We start from the raw sequence: 22,141 nt of genomic DNA on the forward strand, positions 1-22,141 counted from the left end.
TGACTGCCACCAGAAGAGAGTCTTTTTTTTCTCTAGAATTGCAGCCGCTGGACCTTTCTCTAGCGGTACAGCCAGTACTTGTCAGATTTAGAATGAGGAAAGGGTCTTCCTGGCTCCAGCGCCTAGACTCTGCAACGCCTTGCTATTTGTGAACGGAGTGGACTGCTGGGGGTTCTGTGTTCAGGCACACACGGAATAATTGGGTAACAAGAGCTGTTGCGTGAAGGATCCTTGTTTCAGGTGATGGATTCTGTGACTCTTCTGTATTTCTAATAATAAGGAAATTGAATTCTTCAAGCATGTTTTTACTCTAGGCAAATACTTAATCCCTCAGTATCCTATGAAGATAGGCTTAAAGAGAAGAATAATTGAGTATACAAATTGTTTTTTTAAAGTTTAGCTTTAGGTTAAACTTTTTCTTCTGTCTGCAAGTTGTAGAAATAGAAATCAGGTGCTTGCTATTATGTTACTCTAGGTAACCTTCACTTTATTGAAATGGTCAGGGAGCCTTTTTCTTTCTTTTTCTCTCTCATGCTCCTCTCTGACTTTCTCCCTGTCTTGCTTTTATTTAACATCTCACCCAAACGTGCCCAGCTAAAACTAACTGAATTTTCTGTGCATAAAAGAGAGGAATTGTGTGAACACTTTATCTACATGACTTAAATTCATCTTTTTACTAATGCTACCAAATATTTTAAAATAGATTTCAATGTTATATCCCTACTTTTTACTTACTCTCTTTCTCTGTTAATCAGAAGTAAAATGTCCAAGAAACTTAAGGGAAATGAGACAAATCAATACTGGTTTTCCAGTGGGTAAAAAGTCCATGAATAATTTAGTTAATTTTATATGTAATTGAGCTGTTACTGATTTTCACATCTTTGTTAATCCTCAATTGTGTAATCAATCACTTAGTTTCTCATTCTTCTTATTTATAGAATCATTCTGTGATTTCTAAGAGAGAATCATTTTTACTTGACAGTATCCCCTGTGACATTCTCTGGGCCAGCCCGGAAAACCTCTAATTAAATGCAGAACAACTAAGTTCATCCAAGTACGTAATTTCCAGAGCCAGCACTTAGGTCAGCATTGTCTCCTAAAGGATAGATAGCTTCTGGTTTTGGTCAGATCTTCCAAGGTTGATTCTAACTTGGAACTTGGCACATTGACAGAGGGGAGTTGCTTGCTTGAATTGCCTACAGGGAAAACATTTCAATGTGATAAATATATCCAGAAATTGTAAAAGTACAGTGGTTCTCTATCGGAACTATAGTTAGGATTAAGAATACTTTATCATGTATAGTGTGCGCTTAGATATATCTGTTTTAATGCTTTAGGAAAGTATGAATCATACTTCAAAAGAATTTAATATATATAGATAATACCCAAACTCTATTTAAATTTCTGCATTTTCTAGACTTTTTTCTCCGAGTACTTAAACTAGAAGAGTTTATAATAAGTAAACAACCAATTCCATTTTAATTTGCATTCTTATATATTTTTAGGCTCAATGTTGAACATTCTAATGTTTAAAAAGCAAAGTTAAAATGGTTCTATCTGAAGACTTAAGAATAAAAAAGATCCTATAAAGAAGAGAGAGAGAAATCTAAAAAATTGAAATATTTAAACATAGATCTATGATTAGTGATTGTATTTCTGGATATAATAGAATTATTGTTCATCTGTATTCTTTTCTTTCTTCCTTTCATTTTCCTTCCTTCCTTCCTCCCTCCCTCCCTCCCTCCCTCCCTCCCTCCCTCCCTCCCTCCCTCCCTTCCTTCCTTCCTTCCTTCCTTCCTTCCTTCCTTCCATTTCTTAAACAATCTGAAAGGTAACCATGGAGGATTTGAGTAAACCCCTCAGCACAATCCCATGAAATAATGGGGGTATGGTAAATTTTTCAACTAGATTTTAATTTTTAATAACAAATTTAATCTCCTGTTATACTCCAGACAATCTTTAGCCTTCGAGTGGTGGGATGATGTAATTCTGGTATGTTTTGTGTACTGTGGGTCTTGTATATATATTTTTGGTATTTTTCGATCAGAGAGCATTTTACAATGTGAAACGCTGTGGGCTCAGACTGGAAATGAAATGTGAACTGGTACTGTACTACTTCTTTGAGTTAGAAAATACATATGGTTGTTCATATTAAAATGAGCTATTTTCATGCACATTTAAAGTTATATGATTATTTTGCTTTTGCCTATTTACATATCCTTTTAAAATGTACTGTTTATTACATTTTGAAGTCTTATAGTAAGCATTTCAAAGTCTCTTTAGTCAGTAGTTTATAACAATATTAATCATCATTCCAGGATCAGGGGGTCGGTCCCCTTTTTTAAAACATAATTTAATCTTTCTATAATTTGTTTCCATTACTGAAAATTGATAGCATTATAACTATATTGTAACAATATTAGTTAATTTTTTAGGATCTTTTAAAGTATTAAGTACTATTTAGAGTAGCTACCTACATGGATATGCATTTTCATTGCTTGTGTTAACACGTAATAATTAGAGGCAAAAATATAATGGAAGCTGTAGTTTGCATACGTGTTCAAAGGTTTAGATGAATAGAATTTTTACGTGAAAAGCATTAACGCCTAACACTACATTTGACTCGTGCTGTCTGCAGGTCCTGGCTGAGAGCAGCTTGTGTTGTGTGAACAAGAGATTGCAATTATTATAGACAGCCTTTTAATAATGAGAATTGACTTTATCCTGTGTTTATAATATTCAGTGGGACCGTTCTTTTAGTTCTCAAAGCGTATGTGATAGCAGGCACTAGAACTTAGGTTGTTTGTTTGTTTGTTTTTTAATATTTTCTTTTGTGGGGGAAAACCCTCCTTTTAATTTTTGTTGTCAACCATTTTAGAACACTGTGGCTGAACTGCAAGGAGTGTCTGGCAACTGCAATAACAATAACAACTCTTTTCTTAAGGTTTGTTTGCTGGTGGGAAATAATGCTTATCTGTACTTTCCTCTTCTGTGTGTGAAATTAAATATTCCATGTCTTACTAACTAGCTTTATGCTCCTGAGAACTTCTCTAGGGCTGTGTGTATTGAGTGTTGAGTAATAGTTTGGAGATTACTGCTTGAAAAAAAGAAAACTTAATTCTGAAACATTATTCTGAGTGTTTTAGGTGTGGGTTCTGCAGTTTGGACTCACTTCCTAATATATAACCGTGGATGTTTTTAACCCCTAACACTTTGAATATTTTGTAATTCATGTTAAAGGGAAACAAAAGCTACCTAGCAGCTGTGCTGTATGATGTTGGTATGATACAGTGTATGCAGTGATTTATATTGTCCTTAAGTCCAATGATTATTTTTAAAGAAAATAATCTTCTGATACAAAGTTCTTAATTTTTCAAAAAAAATTAAATGCATGTATCTTCATTATGATAGTCCTTGTTTGCATGATTTATATGGCAGACATGCCAAAATGTCTAAGAAAGGTATTATACAATAAATAAAATAACTCTCATTATCTTTAGCTGGCCCTTGTTAGAGATAGAGGAGCTTAAAAGTGGAAGCGAGTATTTAAAAGAGAGATTGGCTTCAAAGGTCGCTGGCTTGAAGCCCAGGATTGCTGCCTTGAGCCCAAAGTTGCTGGCTTGAGTAGGAGGTGAGTGGCTCAGCTGGAGCCTCTTACTCAAGGAAGGTATGAAAAGCAATCAATGAATAACTAAAAGTGATAAAAGTACAAGTTGATGCTTCTCATCTCCCTCCTTTCCTATCTGTCTCTTTGTCTCTCTAGCTAAAAAAAGGGAGGGAGGAGAGATTGGCTTCTGGTGGTTAGAAGGGCCTGAAGAACAGGAGAAATGGAAAACCTTTTAAACAAGTTGTTCACAGATTCCAATTTGACTGGATCTTTAAAATTATTAAATTTAATTCTATTCTTTGGTTTGTAATCCCCAAGTCTGCAATAGTGGTCATTTTCATTGAAACTCAGAATCACAAGGTACTTAGAAAATATTCAGTTGAAGACTGTATCGTGCTTGATTTAACCTAAGTAATGTCCCTCTGTGTGTGCGTTCATGCTCATGTGCACACACACACACACACACACGCACGCACGCACACACACCTATCCCCAGGAAATGAGTCACCTTCTCTGTTTGAAAGAAAGGCCTCTTTAGAACTATTCTTTGTATGTAGAAACTTTATTATAACACTGAGCACAGACAGGAGGATGAGCAGTGTCAACAGAGATAGAAGTCGGAATAGAAAGTTAGAATAAAAATCTTTGCTTCACAATGTCATTTCCTAGTAGCTTTATTTTATTTTATCATAATGCAAGTAACTTGACTGTGTTTTCTTGTTATTTTCTTTCAACTTCCACATTGTGGTAATATCTATGCAGGAGCCAGATACAAAATACCAAATAAACTTTTATCAAATCCTTCTATGCCATTAAATTCCTCTGAGAGTATATACTTTGTACATCCTAGAAGCCAAGCTAGAACAATTCTACATTACAGCGATGAACTGGAGTTTGCAGGGTTAAACAGATGCCATCGAAACAAACACAAATGACTGTATTTTTCAACTTTAGAAACATTACTAAGTTGAGTATCATTTTTTACCGTAAAGTTCTAAAAGGCTAAAATCACAGTGAGAGACGGGCCTTGCAGACTACTTCCCAGTGGCCACAGTGGCCTGTGGTGTCCCCTTGCTTTGCTCCTCCTGGTGTCTCTCCCTTGACTGCCATTGTCTGACAACTCCTGGCTGCCCTGGATGCCCAGTGACTCCTATCCACCTGTCAGGGATCTGGGTAGGTTTCACCTGTCTCCTCCACAGACCTTCCCGGACTCTCTCGGATGGGCTGGGGTCCTTGTTTTTTTATGAGTCACTAGCACCGTGTGTGTGTCTCTCTCTGTTATTACTTCCCCATAAATTTGCCTCACTAGCTTGTAATTTCTTCAATGACAGGTTTAAAATAGCTGGTTGATCTTTAATATGTCCGGGGATGAACACAGCATTTGGCAAATTAGAGGAAGCCAAGAAATTGAACTGAATTGAATCACTCAAAAGATGTTAAGATGAGAGAATGAAATTTAGTTAGAAACATCATCTGAGATAGTGATGGAAGAATGGCATAGAATACAGGGATAAAAGGAATGCTGAAGCTCGTAAGACCAGAGATTGGAGGGAGGGAAAGGACTGAAGGAATTATCTGTGCTTGTCCTTGGCACTTTGGACTTTAGTATTTTTCCATGGCCTTTTCTTTCCACATTTCAGTTGTTCTGAAAGACCAGGAATTTTCAAGAAGATTATCTAGCTTGATCACCCTACACTAAAATCGTCTGCATATAAAACCAGAAAAAAATGAATATACCTTTTCATTCCTTGAAAACCTTAGGGACCTTAGAAATGGCAATTTGGTGACTCACATTGTCATGACTTTTTTTTTAGCCATAACTGAATAAACATGCAATAGAAATAGTAGTCAAAATGGCCTGTCAAGAACACACAGACAGCCCTCGTCTCTCCAGTGCATTAACGTAGAAATAGACGTCAGTCACAGAAATACATTTCCATCAGCAATAAAAGCTAAATGGTGACCCGGCCAAGGACTAAGTCCTATAACTTCCTTATCATGTGGGTTTATCAGAACTTGATAAGTGCTCTATTTATTTTAAACTAAAATTGATGCTAATAATGGTGGTGGTAAAAACTCTGACTTGATTTCTGAAATTCCAATTCTTAAAGTAGTTTTAAAAATTATTTTATTGAATAAAATTGACATAGACTAAGATGTGCATATCTTAATTGTATAACTTGATTATTTTTGTCATTATATATTGACATTTAATATTAAAATAAATATTAACAAGGAATAATTTATATACAATAAAATATACCAATTTAAAATATGGTTAGGTTAACAGTTTGAAGAATAACCACCACCACAATTAGATATGAGTAATTTAATTACCTCAAATAGTTCCCTTATAGAACTTTGTAGTCACTCAGCCCTAAGCAACCATTCGATCTGCTTTCTGACACCATAGATTAGTTTTGTCAATTCTAGAATTTCATTTCAATGACATAAGTACATACTTTTTTTTATGTCTGGTTTCTTTTAGTTTTCATAGTGTCATGTTTATCCTGAGTGTTCTATATATTGTGATGATGCTGGAATTGGTATTGCTTTTAGTTACGGTAGACAAAGTTCAGGGTTCACCCCAAATGGAGAATTTCAACATAGAGCTAGAGCCCCCTGGGCCCCACTGCTCTATAAAATGAAAATAATCCTCCACCTCAAGGACTGTGCGGGAATTTGCCACTGTCAAGCCTGATGCTGAGTGGGAAGGAAGAAAAATTTCTTCTGAGAATTGTGAGCAGCCTGAATGTATGCCCCCTTTCAGATAAGGGGAAAAACAACAACAAAAACATGTTCTTTCTTGAGACACTCACCTTCAGTGAAAGCCTAAAAGTTAAAATTTCAAGAAATAAGTGCTTTGAATTTCAAAGAACAAAACTCAAAGGCAAACAAATCGCGATTAGTAACAATCAGCAGAAGAAAAAGAAGGAGAAGGGAAGGGAGAAAGAAAGACAAGACCCAAGTTATTTTATCACTTATCTCAAACTGAAACAAATATCCCCAGTCACATATAACTGATTCCAGAAGACCAAAACAGAAGAAGAAAAGAAAAGAAAAGGAAAGTAGTACAACTCTGTTACTAATGCAACCTGAGAGTGTGAAATGTATAAGGTAATTAGGTATAACCTTGGTCTGAAAACCACATAATGATGGGAAAGAAGACTTATAGTCCCCTCCTATTCACAAGAATAATGCAAAAGAAATCCTCAACAAAATATTAGAAAATCATATCCAATAACATATAAAAGGGATAGCATAGCTCAGTTGAGTTTAGCCAATAATGTAAGTATGGTTTACTTTTTGAAAATGTCACTACTTGCATTTGACACTGTATTGGATGGCAAGAAGAAATATAAGAAATAGATTGGAAAGAAAGAAATGAAACTCATATTATTCACTAGTGATGTGATGTTCTATTTAGAAAACCCTAAACATACCTACAGATAAATCATTAGAAATAATATTTTAGCAAATTTGCTGGATATGTAATTAATATAACATATGAGATCTATTTCAGTGTGTTTCAGAAGGAAAATATAATTTATATGTTACCTTGGTAAAAGGCAAGACCTTGACTAATAAAAGATAGGCAAGACCTTCATGGAGAAAAATAAATTTTATTGAAACATATTAAAGAGAGCTTATGTAAAATTACAAAGAAAACTTGTTTGTGGATTGAAAGACTCAATAGCTTAATTGAGTCAATTTTCTCTAAGTTCATTTATACTTTCAATGTAATTCAAGCAAAAATAATTCTAAAGAATTTTTAAATAGAATTTTGGTAAGCTATTGCAAAAACATATCTGAAAGAACAATGCCTCAGAAGTCACCATGACATTTTGCATGCCTTAAAGTAGAGATGTTTATTTATTAAACTATAGCAGTTTAACCCCCAAGCAAAAGAATGGATATGTGTTGGTCAAGGAGCCCAGTAACAGACTTTCACATATATGAAAATTTAATTTGTGACACAGATAACACTCTAGCTGTGTTAAGATATAAATATTAGGCTTCTCAGTGAGGGAAAAAATGGTGGAAATGCAAACCCTGTCTTGATCAGCATTCAAAAGTTTATTCCAGATGGACTGACTACTCAAAAGCAAAAAGCAAAACTATAAAATATAGAAGATGATATAGAGGAATATATGTATTTATTTATACCTTAATCTAAGAAATGATCTCTTACATGAGTGATTTAAGAAAGGAAACCCATACAGTAAAGGATTGAGAATATTGACATTCAAATTAAGAGCTTCTGTTTATTAAAAAAAAATACCTTTATGAAAGCAAAAATACAAACCAGAAGCTGGAAGAAAATATTTGAAAAAATAAATAAGTGAAAGAATTATATAAAAAGTGCTATGAGGCAATAAGAAAAGACTATGTTTGGGCCATTGATTTAAACAGTCATGTCATGAGAGAGGAAATTTCAGTGACCAATGAACATATGAAAAGACGCCCAACCATATAAGCAATGAAGTGAGGATGCAAAAATTAAAAACCAAAGTAAAATATTTGGTACCTACTGAATTGATTTAAATGGGTTATTGTAGGTTTTGGTGAGAATGTGGAGTTAAATGACCTTTGATTCTCTACACATAAAAATGTAAATCAGCCCACCCACTTTGAAAAACAATTTGCCATTGTCTAGTAAATTGACTCAACAATTATATTTCTTACTAAACACTTTAAACTCTTAAATAAACTGCAAGAAATGTATAGTATTGTTCTTATAATAAAAAATGGATACAACTGATATCTTTCTCAACAAGATAATGGGTAAATATATTGTAGTATATTCATACAGTGGAGAAATATTCAGACATTGTTTCAGTAATCCACAACTGGTGAAATCTCAGAAGTGTACCATTAAAAACAAAAAGGCACAGAAGAATACAAACAATATGATTTCATTTATATGAAGTTTAAAGTCATGTAAAAGTCAATAACACATAGTTTAGTTACAATAAAAATATAATAAAACTAGAGAAAATTAAGAGTGATAAAATTGAGCAGAATTACTCTACAGGGCAAGTGTTTGAAATAGATTCAGGAGACACACACAGAGGACCATAATGAAAATGTAGTGATTCTGCTCCTGTTCTTGAAGCAGGTTGTTAGTTAATTGCTGGTGGTTGTATTCATTATTATTTTCATTATTATGTTTGTTATTATTTTCACTATGTTACATAATACTCTTTGACTCAACATTTAATGAAATAATTAAAATCTGCCATATACAATTGGTTCCATTTAGGAGAAATGTAGATATAAAATGAAGAGAACTTAGTTCCTGCTCTTACCTCACGATTCTTCTTTAAAATTACAGATTTCTTCCCCCAGCCTCAGACCTACTGAAATAGAGTATGCAATGTGGAGGGTCTAGGATAATGGCAGTTTGTGGAAAGGGGTTGTTAGAAGCAGGCAGAGCTGGAGTTGTCCACTGTAAAGATGCCAGAAAAACTGGTGTAAAAAGTCCTGGTATTGCAGAGACCTTGCACAAAGCTATTGCTGCCAGAAACCACTAGATAGTCATAATGAGGAAAAGAGTAGAATTATTCTCCCTCCAAGCAAATTGTAAGATTAAGATTATATTTTTTATTAATTGATAGATAATCCATAGAAATACCGTGAATGATATTTTTGTTGATTTTACTTTATGATTACTATACATTCTGTATAACTTCCAGTTCTAATTGACCTGTTAGCATTTTTGCAATTGTTTCAGTTTTTATATGAACACACCATTTTCCAAGACTCAATTAGTTGTGTAATTATATAATTATTAAAATAATGTTAACATGTACCACTTTGGTTAGTGTAGTTCTCTTCTGCAGATTAAAATTCAAGGAAATACAAATCACTTAGTCTCTTCCCACAGTTCTGTTGGCATCAGAATAAGTGCTTCATTGTTTCTTTGGCAAGTAAAATGAAACTCAAGGAAGGCTGCCAACTTGAAATTGCAGTGTGACATTTGAATTACAGAGGTCTACTTTGGTCTGTTGGCTGTTCAGTTCTGGATCTCAGTGGGAAAAATAGGGATCACTGGTTCCCTCCTCATATAGATAGAATATATTTATCATGGACTTAAAGACAATAGCATTTATGTCTTCATAAGTGGATAACATTTATTAAGAGGAATTGAATTGGGACTATTGAGTCATGGAAAAAATATAGTTTATACTCCCAAGAAGCTTGCTATTTTTCTGTGGAAACAGTAAATATATCTGGTAAGGAATTTAAATAACTTCCAAGACAACTTGTCAAAAGGCCAGATAACCATAATAGAAAAGAAGCATCACAGCTAAGGACATACAATATAGAAGCATGAATTTGAGATTTTTGGTTTCAAATTTGATTAGAAGAAGGTTTTTTGTTTGTTTTCTATAACTGAGAAACCAGCTTAATATTGGGTGTGTTCAGGAAATAAAAAGATCAGTTTACCTGCAGAACAGTGTATGTAGAAAGGGATAGTGGTTGGAAAGTCTTTGAGTAGGTAAATTGAATAATATTGTAGAAACTTTAAAAATGAGCTGAATTTCTAGACATTTTTCCTATGAAATAATAATTGAGAAATGATGCTATACTGGGCTTAAGCATTTCTGAATCTTTAGAACAACAGGGTGGTAGTTACCAGGGGAAAGAAAGTGAAGGATGGGAGGGGAGGGATAAATGGTGATGGACAAAAATTTGACTTGGGGGGATAAACACACAGTATGATTTACAGAGATGTAGTGTAGAATTGGACACCTGAAACCTGTATAATTATGTGAACCAGTGTCACCCCAATAAAATTCAATGGAAAAAAAAGAAATGTCCTCCAGACTATCTTTTCAAGTGTTTGCGTATGAACACAGCCTTGGGAGATAGAGATAGTCTTTCCTTCTGGAGCAAGAGCAGTAATACTTATTGTCTATTATAAAAAATGCAGGCAACCCAAGCTCTGGGTTCCTCCTATTGTATCTATGTGTGCAGGCATCATCTGGCCCTCTTCTCATCACTCTTTGGAAGTTGCATCTTGAGGTGTCAGCACAAAAACCATGATAGACTGTATCACTGAGTATGAAGAACCATTCTGGGTTAAAGGAAGGTTCTGCCCGTGTTCAGACAACACTTAGAGAGAAGCACACCCACACTGAGCACAGAAGGAGGGAATTTACCATCACCATGGTCTGAAGTCTGGTAAAACCTTAGAGCTCTGGCTGGTTAGCTGGAGGGATAATGGGACAAGGCACATAATGCCAGTTAAAGAGAAATAGCAACAGCTGGCTGCCTTTCAACTCAACCCCTCCTGCAGTTTATTATGCCAACTTTAGATCCATTCGGGCAGCAAAAGATCTCAAAGCTTTTTGCCATGGGTCTTGGCTGCTCTAAGGGAATATTGGTCCTGTAAAGGAGCTTTCCTCGAGAGAAACAAGCCCATGTGGGAAACCACAGAAGAGAATTTGGGTCCTAACTGGTCTATAATGCAGGTGAAAATAACCCTCGGGAGGATGAGAAGCTGTCCCAAATTCTGACAGTCAGCCTCATCACCTTGGAAAACTGCTCCATGCCTTATGTTTGAACCAGATTTATTACTGGACTCCAGATTGAGATGTACTCCATAGCAGAGGTCCAGCTGTGGGAGTTAAGGCTGTAGCTTCTGAGTCAGAATCCCCACATCTAAATAGGTTGTGTTAGTAATGATGACTCAATATATATTGTGCTTTAGGTGGACATTGGAAGTTTGGTTAAAACATGAGTAATCACCACACTGCTCAAAACTGGAAAAGACTGCACCTTATTACTGGTACAGAGCTGCTCTCTGCCTTCATGCCCCTGGATGCTTCTTCTCTCCTCCCTGACCTTAAGGAGAAGATGACTAGAGATAAGGCCGAGATATTTTTGTCCGCTAGAGAGACCAAATGCTCTGTGTACCCTTTGAGTATGCTGGGGAACTTTGGGAGGGGAGGCACCCAGACACTATGGTCCTGTAAGTACTATCTCACAGATCACCATGGCACCCAGACCCAGAGTGAGAAAAGATGTCTAAGTTCAGCTTATATGGTTTGGGCAGTGTTCACAGTGTGAAGGGAAGCTAAAACAACCTTGTAGATGGGACCCTTTGGGCAAATGCAAGGTAACGCTGTTACAGCTTCCGCTGTTAGATGTACAATGGAACTGATGTGCTCTATGCCTGCACATCCTTTCCCATCAGTGCCAGTGGAGACCTCCCATTCAGGGACTGCACGTGTAGAGCAGTAATAGTAGGACACATGTATAGATCACTCTCCCTGTTTTCTCCCAGGTCATCCAGAAACAATATATATATAGACTCCCAGGAAGAGAAGGGGAAATCACAGCTTATTTAAATACATGGGGCATTCCCAGTACTGCAACACTTCAGGTCTGATACAGCAAGAAACAAATAAAAAACAAACACCACAAGGTGGGAAAGCTATTAATCTTCCAAGCTCTTGTGGTAACTGAAACTGAATGCCTGACCCAATAGGGCCTTGGACTCTCTCACCTAAATTTTCTCTTTGAAATGGATCAACTTGAACTCACTGACCAGTAAGGTTGAGAGGGCCCAACAAACCTTGCTCATCCAATGGAAACGACAGGTTCAGAAAGCTGCCAGCCTGGCCCAGGAACATCTTAGCTTTATACGTCCAGTTTTCCATCTCGGAAACTTGATCTACCTCCAGAAACGAGGCCTCTAGCTCAGTGGGGCTTCAGTGCGCAGAGGTTTCCTTCAATGCCTGGGCTTGGTTCCCTGAGGCTTCAGCTAAGCTGTCCGGTACTGTGTCCTGCCTTCCAACCTCAGCACCAGCTACGCACACCCCAAATTGGACTTGGTCACTTTGCTCAATCAATCGGCAGAACTCAAGGTTGTTCTTAGAGTTCCAGCCAGTCCTTTTTTTTTTTACTGACTCTTGAGCTATTGTCAGTGACCTAACTGTTTAGTCACTTGGAAAATTGCAGACTGGCAGGTTAAAGTTTGGGATGGCAAACTGTGGCAGCCAATTGCGGCCATTGGTCAGATTCTTTGGACTCTATTCACATAGCTGCACCTCGGGTGGTCACAGAGGCTTTTGTGTTTTGAAAGAAACACCATCTTTCGATGATGGAGTGCTCAGGTAATCCAGAGATCCCTCTGAAAGGAGGCTATTCTTGGTTACTCAGGGTTGTTTTCCTGGGGGAGAGCTGATACGCATCCTGCAGACAAGTATTCTTAAAACCAGACTCTCTTAATTAGATAAAGTGGTACAAAATTTGACTGACTTTAGGTAATGTGATCAATGACACCACTTCAATCCTAGAAGGCGTTCAGGTCAACCTCAACTTGCTGGCCAAACTTGTTATAGATGATAGAGAGGCTCTGAGCCCTGGACTTCCTTCCTGCGGGCCAACACCAGTGTGCCATCACTGATACATCCCGCTGCATCTGAGTTAATGCCCCAGGCCAAGTGGAAAGGCCAGTAAAGAAACTTACGGACAAAGCCCCTGGGCTTCTAAGGTAGACCCTGATGGTTTTTGTTATTTGTGTAATCGGTAGAGTCTGGAAGCCTTGGGGAATATGGTTGATCCAAGTACAGCAGGTTAGACTCAGTCTGCTGCTTAGAGATCTTTGAATAGTACTGTAATTATATGCAGTGAGACAGACAAAGTGGATTTGGTGCTAGCCACTCTTGGTCATACTGATCAGTGTAGCCACGGGAATATTATACTCATGGGAAAATCCACCAGAAGCCAAGATGATGTAGAAACGAGGGTGGACATTGTTTGGAGGCATGTCTTTTAAGCAGAGACACAGATGGTCTTTGTTCCAGATTATCTCTTCAATGAGGTCCATCTAGTGAACAGCCTTAGAAAATAGAGATAGTGTCTCTCTAAGGCAGGTGGCAGACTTGTATGTCGCCCATTATAGAAAAAAAAATTGGGTTTTCTAAGCTCAGAATTCTTAAGGAAAGATTTTACATCACACCTTCTGCTTCATTTTTAGACCATGTTTCCCAGGAAATACCCTGGGTTTGAACTTTGTTTGGAATCCATTTCTTAATTTTAGAATCACTAGTTCACTAGGGACATTTCCCACTTTCTCCTTAGAGAGGTGAGACTGTTGCTAAGCTTCCTGTCACTACACAACAAGGGACCCCTTCCAGATTTCCACTTGCATTCTGTGCAAGACAGTTTAGGCTTGTTTAACACGCCCTGCAAAAGCCTTCTAGCCTTCTATCATTGCCGTTTCCAAAGCCACTTTCCCATTGCTTGGTATTTAGTATATCCCCTTTCTATTGCTGTTTAACAAATTACCACCCAAACGTAGCAATGTGAAATAAGTAATATTTACACATTACAGTATCTGTGGGTCCGTTTAGATGGATGCCTCTGACTCACAATCTCTCCCAAGGCTGTAAATAAGGTGTGAGCCAGAGCTGCAGTCATCTAAGTGCTCAACTGGGGCGGGAGCCGCTTCCAAGCTCACTCACAGCTGTTGGCAGAACACAGAAGACCCACTTCCAAGCTCCCTCATGTGAACTGTTGGCAGGCCGCAGGCCCTTGCTGGCGGTGGGCCACAAACATCCGCTCCTTGCCGTGTGAGCCCTCCATAGGGCCGTGCACACCCCAGCAAGTTGTTTCGTAAGAGCAAGAGGATGAAAGAGATGCAAGTTGCAGTCTTTTTGTAAATTGATCTCAGAAGTGATGTCTCATCACTTCTGTTGTATTCTGGTTGTCAGAAGCCAGTCTCTAGGCCCAGTCCGTGTTCGAAGAGAAAAGACTGCACAGGAGCGCAGTTACGCTGGAAGAAGGGTCCATGGGAGTTGTGTGGAGCCTGCGGGCCATCCCGAGGAATCCAGGCTTGCTCTCTGAGGAGCATGTTTTCTAAAAGGAAGCAGGGAGTGCAAGAGAAGGCTTTAAAATATTAGAAAATCAAATGCTACTGTATAAATGGTCTACCACCATTTTTGCTAGAAAATTTTAAGAAGGGAAAGATGAGTTTGAGTTGTTAGGAAAGATTTTATAGGCAAATCTTTATCCAGTCAGAAATTTTAGGAAGAACACCTGTTTGTCAGCACTGTTATCCTTGGCCTGAAGAGCTGGGCACCAGAAGGCAGGGGACACGGAAGGCCACCTCCGAGACCTAAATGCAGATTTTGTGATGTTTCTTTTCTTTTCTTTTTTTTATTTTTTGTGACAGAGACAGAGAGAGACAGGGAGAGAGACAGATAGGGACAGACAGACAGGAAGGGAGAGAGATGAGAAGCATCATTTCTTTGTTGTGGCTCCTTAGTTGTTCATTGATTGCTTTCTCATATGTGCCTTGACCAGGGGGTTACCCCAGACCGAGTGGCCCCTTGCTTGAGCCAGCGTTCTTGGGCTCAAGCTGGTGAGCCTTGCTCAAACCAGATGAGCCTGCACTCAAGCTGGCGACCTCGGGGTCTCGAACCTGGGTCCTCCATGTCCCAGTCCGATGCTTCTATCCACTGCGCCACCACTGCCTGGTCAGGCTGTGATGTTTCTTGATTCGATGACTAGACAGAATAGAGTGAAATATCAGAAAACATTCTGAGAACAAAGATTGACAAGAACATTTTGAGTGACTTGCTAATTGAGAGGAGAAGTGGGCCTGGGATCCTGTGGGGTGTTTTACACATTTTATTTGATCCTATCAGTACCCCCACGAGACTGGTATTTTTGCCCCATTTTATATTGATAGAAGAAGAGAGCACAACAGATACAGGCCAAAGGACTTGGCCAATTTCATGCAGCTATGACATTGCTTTTTCTCTTTTGGGGCCTTGGCCTCTCCAAACCCCAAGCCCCTGCTCTGTTTGTTGTACTGCTCTGTGGTTGTGTTGGGAACACTAGGGGTGGGGAGATAACCAGAATCATAACGCTATCTACGCATTTAGCATATTCTAAATCATTAACACTGTGAAGAATACTTTGCGTGTATCAATGAATCCTGGAAATACTCCCACCAAACTTGGGAAGAAGGGGCTGTTATTCCCGCTGTATACATGAGCAGATGATGTTAAAAGATACAAAGTGGCCTAACGTTATAAAACTAGGACACACAAAAGTCAACTGACAGTAAATAACAAGAGAGGCCTTTGAAGAGAAGGGGATACTTTGCTGAAAGCCATCTGGATTATTGGCGCAGATCTAGGAATTTTAAACATTAAAGTGTTAGTTGGAGGTCTTTTCTTCTCCAGAGAAAAAGCAACTCTCTCCTCTTCACTCACAGAACTGAGTCTGAAAATATACATAAGCAAATTCAACTCCATTAACCAACTTCCAACACAAACTGCGTAATTAGGCGATTTTTATGATTAGCACCATTTAGTTTCCCTGAATTTACCAGAGCAAACATTGCTACAGCAAAAATTACTGCTAATGGTTAAGCCTGACAGCAAGAGAAAATCCCCCAAAGGGTCATTGAGGCCCCCTCTCCAGCTGTGCTTCACTACACTTCTTACTTGAAAGCTGAGAATTAACAGGAAAATTAGGCTGCGCTTCGCTGTGCAGATGCGTCTAAGACTGTATGAATTTATTCGGCAAACATTTCTTCAGCACCTACTATATGCCGGCCAGTGTGCTAGCCACAGTGGGCTGTGGGAATACATCCTCCCTGGCACTCCCAAGGAACGTGCCGTTGGAAGAAGTTGATGGGAGGAGGCAGACGGAAACAGCCAAGTGGTCTGAGTGATAGAGAAGGCAAATAGCAGAAATACAAGGGGGCAGAAGGCTGCAGCTTCACAGCGTGTGCTCAGAAGATGAGTGTTCACTTCTGATCACCAGGGTAGGAGGGGAACCAGTTCTGTGAGAACAGAGGCCTTGATGTTTTCTTGGCTCGGGGTAGCAGCTGATGCAGACTCCAGATCTGGGAATATAAGAGGAGGAGCAAATTCAAGGGATGGAGAAATTTTACTTCTGAAATGACCTACTTGCTTATAAAAGATTCAAGTGGCGAGGTCATCTAAGACGTTACGTTTATGAGAACAAAACTTATTAGCAAACGGTCTGGCTATAAGACAGAGTTGGAGGAGCTTTGGCAAGTCACTGTTACAGTATTAGATTCAGCAGCTGCAACAACAGCAATTGCTTATTTTGAGCACTTACTATGTGCCAGGCTTTGTTTTCAACACTTCACAGGCGCCATTTAATTTAATCTCACGACAACCATGGTATCACAGAGCCAAGATTTGAACGTCGTCCTAGGCAACTTCCAAACGGAGATTCTTTCATTGGTCTCCACTTAAGCAACTCACCAACATAGCAGACACTGTTCTTTCTACAACCTAGGCTGAGATCTACAGCCCTCCTGGGCATTCCCAGCTCTAGTATATCTATACACTTCTGCTCCCATCAGTCAAAAGTTATATGTTTACTAAGTGGCAGGACAGTTTCACTTACTATTGTAATCAACTATTTAGTAAAATATATTAAATGCTGTGACGTAATGTGAGTATAAAGGAAGTTGTGTCTGTTGAAATGAGATAAAATGCTTAGGGCAGATTCAGTGAAGACTGGGACAAGAAAAATAGATTTGAGAAGGAAATGTAAAAGGTACAAACCATAAACACCTAGCAAAATTTTGCTGTCATTTTGCATTGCAAGTATCTGTTTTATCCATTCTAAGACACTGCAGTGATTCTATAGATTGTATGCTCTAGTTCTGGTTCATTTAAGAAAGTGTGCATGAAACATCAGTCCGTGGAGTCATAAGCCGAATATAATGAAGTAGACTTTTATGCACTTGCCCAGGATGAGCATAGTATGAGAGAAAAGAAGAGGAAAAGAACTTTGGAGCTCATTAGAGACCTTCTTCAAAATCTTCAAAATGAATTGAATGGTAGCATTCAAAGATGGGGAAGGGAAATCTCAACACAGGAGGGTTATGCACTAGGGTTATGGTTGGGGAAATGTGAAAGGAATTTATTCCTGTGAGTTTTGTTTCCTGCAGAGATTTAGTTCACATAGACTGCAAGCAGCGTAACATAGAAAGAAGAGCATGGGCTTTGGAATATGTTAGATGTAGCTTGAAGAACATGACTAATTGTCTGACATTGAGTAAAGTCTTTGAGTCTCCATCTTCTCCAATTAACATGGTATAGTAATACCTATATCATACAGGTTTTTTAAAAGTTTTTCCATTGCTAGAGAGAGAGAGAAAGAGAAAAGCATCAACTCATTGTTCCACTTAGTTGTGCACTCATTGATTACTTCTCGTCTGTGCCCAGACCAGGGATCCAACCTGCGACCTTGATGCATGGGACGATATTTTATCCACTGAGCCACCTGCTAGGGCCTGTATTGCACAGTTTTTAAGAAATGTACATTACATACAATAAGTTGCAAAGTTACTGTTATTCGTTTTTTGCCCCCCTTTGGGGGCTATTAAAAAGTATAAGATAGCCCTGGCCGGTTGGCTCAGCGGTAGAGCATCGGCCTAGCGTGCGGAGGACCCGGGTTCGATTCCCGGCCAGGGCACACAGGAGAAGCGCCCATTTGCTTCTCCACCCCTCCGCCGCGCTTTCCTCTCTGTCTCTCTCTTCCCCTCCCGCAGCCGAGGCTCCATTGGAGCAAAGATGGCCCGGGCGCTGGGGATGGCTCTGTGGCCTCTGCCTCAGGCGCTAGAGTGGCTCTGGTCGCAACATGGCGACGCCCAGGATGGGCAGAGCATCGCCCCCTGGTGGGCAGAGCGTCGCCCCTGGTGGGCGTGCCGGGTGGATCCCGGTCGGGCGCATGCGGGAGTCTGTCTGACTGTCTCTCCCTGTTTCCAGCTTCAGAAAAATGAAAAAAAAAAAAAAAAAAAAAAAGTATAAGATAGTAATCAAGAATGTAGACAAGGAGATAAAAAGGAACATTTACTATCTTTATCAATTCTTACACAAAGAACTATTCTTGCTTCATTCAAAGTGGATGTGCAGGTTGGGACAAAGAACTTTCAAGAGTCTGTGTTTACTTGAACCAGATACCGATAGAAATACTGTTATAGCAATTGCTTTTTTATACATCATTGTCCGCCTTCCTCTATAAATGTCAGAATCAGTGCAGTCTAATGTTGAGGTTTATGAAGTTATGCTAATACATCATTCCACATAATTTATTTTACTTGCAGATTAATCATAAAAGTAATGTTCACTTTCAATAAAGATAAAAGAATCAGAAGAACACATTATTCTTAGTCTACTAAGTGTAACTTTTTGACATTTGGTTGTTTACAAGGTTCTATGGTCAGTGCATTCTTTGGTCTAAAGCAGGGGTCCCCAAACTTTTTCACAGGGGCCAGTTCACTGTCCCTCAGACCATTGGAGGGCCAGACTATAGAAAAAACTATGAACAAATCCCTATGCACACTGCACACATCTTATTTTAAAGTAAAAAAACAAAACGGGAACAAATACAATATTTAAAATAAAGAACAAGTAAATTTAAATCAACAAACTGACCAGTATTTCAATGGGAACTATGCTCCTCTCACTGACCACCAATGAAAGAGGTGCCCCTTCCAGAAGTGCTGCGGGCCGGATAATTGGCCTCAGGGGGCTGCAGTTTGGGGACCCGTGGTCTAAAGCCTACTGAGGATGGGAATGGTAAATGACCAGTGAGAGAGGCAAGGGCAACATTAATTTTTAAGTGCCCTATCCAGAACCTCTAATTAGTAGTAAATATAATCAAGACATAAAAGACTTATCTTGTCCTCAGCATGCTTGTAAGGCTAATTAGAGAGAGAAACAGTAGTAAACAAAAATATGAAATGAAAAAAGAAATTTTAGTAGAATTGCTGGTAATTTGGGTATTGAGATGAAAAGGCAACGGGTAAAGTCAAAAATAAAAGAATCAAAAGGATGACCTCTTAATAGTTTACATTTATGAAGATAATTTTGATAACTAAAATGGACGACAAAGCTAGAACTGTGCTTAGAGGTAAGATTTGTGTATATTGTATCCACCTTAATTCTGTTATTCAGTATACGAAGTGTCAAAAAACAAATGTGACAAATTACTCCCTTCTTAACAAATGACTTTGTAATATATTTTCTTGATATTACTGAAAACCTCCTTAAAAAGTTATAGATAATACAAGTAAATGTGATTGAATTTATTTCTTTAAAAATATTTGTTGTATGTCTGACCCCATCCTGGACACATACAGGATGGAGCAAAAGTAGGTTTACAGTTGTTCATATGGAAAATAATGCAATAATTAATAAATGCTAATATAGAAATAAACACATCTAGTTTTACAAAAGTTTATTCTTGTATTATAATTTATTAACTATTATATTATTTTCCATATGAACAACTGTGAGCCTGCTCTTCAGCTCCCAAGGGCACTCAGAATGGCGTTTATAGCTTAGACATTTCTCAAACTGATCTCTAAAGAGTCTTAGGTGCTTTTATACACAAAAGTCACCAAACTCAAGGTCTTCATGATAATAACCCATCATTTGGGAAGGAGAGTCTGAAGTTTGTTCATCACAGTCAATAGAAATTGTGTCTACTTCTGGGCTCCATGATGGAAGATAGACGTGGAAAACTTGGAGAGAATCAGAATACAGGTTCAAAGACAACTGCAGAGAACGAGACCTCTAAGAAAATGAGAATTGTTTTACATGAAAAGGAGAAGTCAGAATGGCAATTTAATATGGTCTTCCAAACATGAGGGAATTATTACACTGAGTTAATGTGCATATTTCCTCCATATACAACCCTAGCACAAGACATAGAGTTTCAGCCTTCGCAAAAACATAGTACAGAACCAAAAGAAAAAACAGCAATGAGATACTAAGCCTATTTAGTCAAAGAAATAGGTCTCTGTACACTGTTTCTGAAAGTTTTTAAAAGGCAGTATGCATTCCTATCTGTTTTATGTATTGGCTATTACTACCTGAATGAACAAAGATAAATTAAATGAACTTTGTCTTTCAGCTGTGAGTTGGTGATTTGTCTGTAAGTTCTATCATAAGGTATAGATTTCACACAGTTATTTTGAATTATTTTGAATCCTGATGTTGCCAGGAGCAGAGCCACCTTCTAATAATGTTCAGAAAGTTAGTGGTGCGGGGAAACATTTATTCCCAGGGTCATGAGTTCAGATGCCTTCAGGGGCCTGCAGGCATCATAGAGGAGGGAAGCTGACAGCGTAGAACGATGTGGAGATGGAGAAGTTGTGGGGGATTGGAAAGAGTGTGACCCATCCAAAAGGGGCAACCACTGGGGACTCTGGCCAATTGTCACCATGCCACAATATGCCTGTATTGCCAGATTGTTGGTTTTCCTAAGAAACACTGGAAATCTAGACTGTATCAAAGTACTCTGCAGGCAAAGCGATACATATAGCTGCGTGGACTGTAAATTTAGAAACCTTTTGGATTATCCTTTAGGTCACTAGTTAACCACATTAGTTAAACAAGTAGATGAAACAGAGTTTATTGAATTCAAAAGCTTAGGTGAATTAGCCTGCTAAACTTTTGTAAGGCTTAATTCAGGTCCCATTCCACTCTGTGAACCTTCTGATCTCCTCTTCCTTCTTTTCTGCTTCTAGAATCAGGTGACTTTTATTCACACAGGTGGTGAGAATGTAAAGAAATTGTTTCCTTTCACAACATAATTTAATTTAATAAAGCCATCAAATACTTAGATCGAAAACAATTTTTTGTGGCTATACTAAAGATACTACTGACACTATTAGATTTTTAGAAGTGTGCTTATACTCAGAACAGACATGTCACTTCGAATCTTTGAACTAACCTTTGTTTATAACATTGGCTGCATGAGGCATGTTTGACTTAAAAGCCTACTTACACTTTTACCATTTGGTGACATTTTATTTCTCTTATAAAATATTTTCAAATAACCCATTGCCACCTGGGTTAAGGACAGCTAGATTTCTGAAATCCCCTTCCTTTCAGACAGGAGAATATGCCACAGATGAAGAGGAGGATGAGGTAGGACCTGTCCTTCCTGGCAGTGACATGGCCATTGAAGTTTTTGAGCTGCCTGAGAATGAGGACATGTTTTCCCCATCAGACCTGGACACAACCAAGCTCAGTCACAAGTTCAAAGAGGTAAGCTGCTCACCTGCATATTATCTATACCTGTTCATTTCATTACTAAGTATCTATTTTTGTTTGAAGAATGTATTATAAATTATCATTTTTTGCCTGACCAGGCAGTGGTATAGTGGATAGAGCTTCGGCCTGGGACACAGAGGACCCAAGTTCAAAACCCCAAGGTCATCAGCTTGAGTGTGGGCTCATCTGGCTTGAGTGCAGGCTCACCAGCTTGAGCGCAGGGTCACTGGCGTTGAGTGTGGGATCATAGAAAGGACCCAGTGGTCTCTGGCTCGAGCCCAGAGGTCCTTGGCTTGAGCCCAAAGGTCGCTGGCTCGAAGCTCAATGTTGCTGGTTTGAGCCTAAGGTTGCTGGCTTGAGCAAGCTTGCTCTGCTATAGCCTCATGGTCAAGGCACATATGAAAAAGCAATCAATGAACAACTAAGGTGCTGCAACGAAAAATTGGAGCTTCTCATCTCT

At 38.6% G+C, this 22,141-nt stretch overlaps 1 protein-coding gene across 10 annotated transcripts in view; it reads left to right on the forward strand.

The window, feature by feature from the left end:
- Positions 1-22,141, forward strand: part of PPP1R9A (protein phosphatase 1 regulatory subunit 9A) — a 279,968-nt gene that overhangs the window by 198,586 nt on the left and 59,241 nt on the right. For 6 of the 10 annotated variants that reach the window (XM_066238458.1, XM_066238457.1, XM_066238456.1 and 3 more), the window contains exons 7-8: positions 2,879-2,944; positions 21,520-21,675. In XM_066238458.1, coding sequence (XP_066094555.1) covers positions 2,879-2,944; positions 21,520-21,675 — 222 coding nt within the window. The remainder of the gene's footprint in view (positions 1-2,878; positions 2,945-21,519; positions 21,676-22,141) is intronic. The other 4 variants (XM_066238461.1, XM_066238462.1, XM_066238465.1 and 1 more) reach the window with 1 other exon arrangement.

Source organism: Saccopteryx bilineata, chromosome 7 (genome assembly GCF_036850765.1).
Source record: "Saccopteryx bilineata isolate mSacBil1 chromosome 7, mSacBil1_pri_phased_curated, whole genome shotgun sequence".
Classification (NCBI taxonomy): domain Eukaryota; kingdom Metazoa; phylum Chordata; class Mammalia; order Chiroptera; family Emballonuridae; genus Saccopteryx; species Saccopteryx bilineata.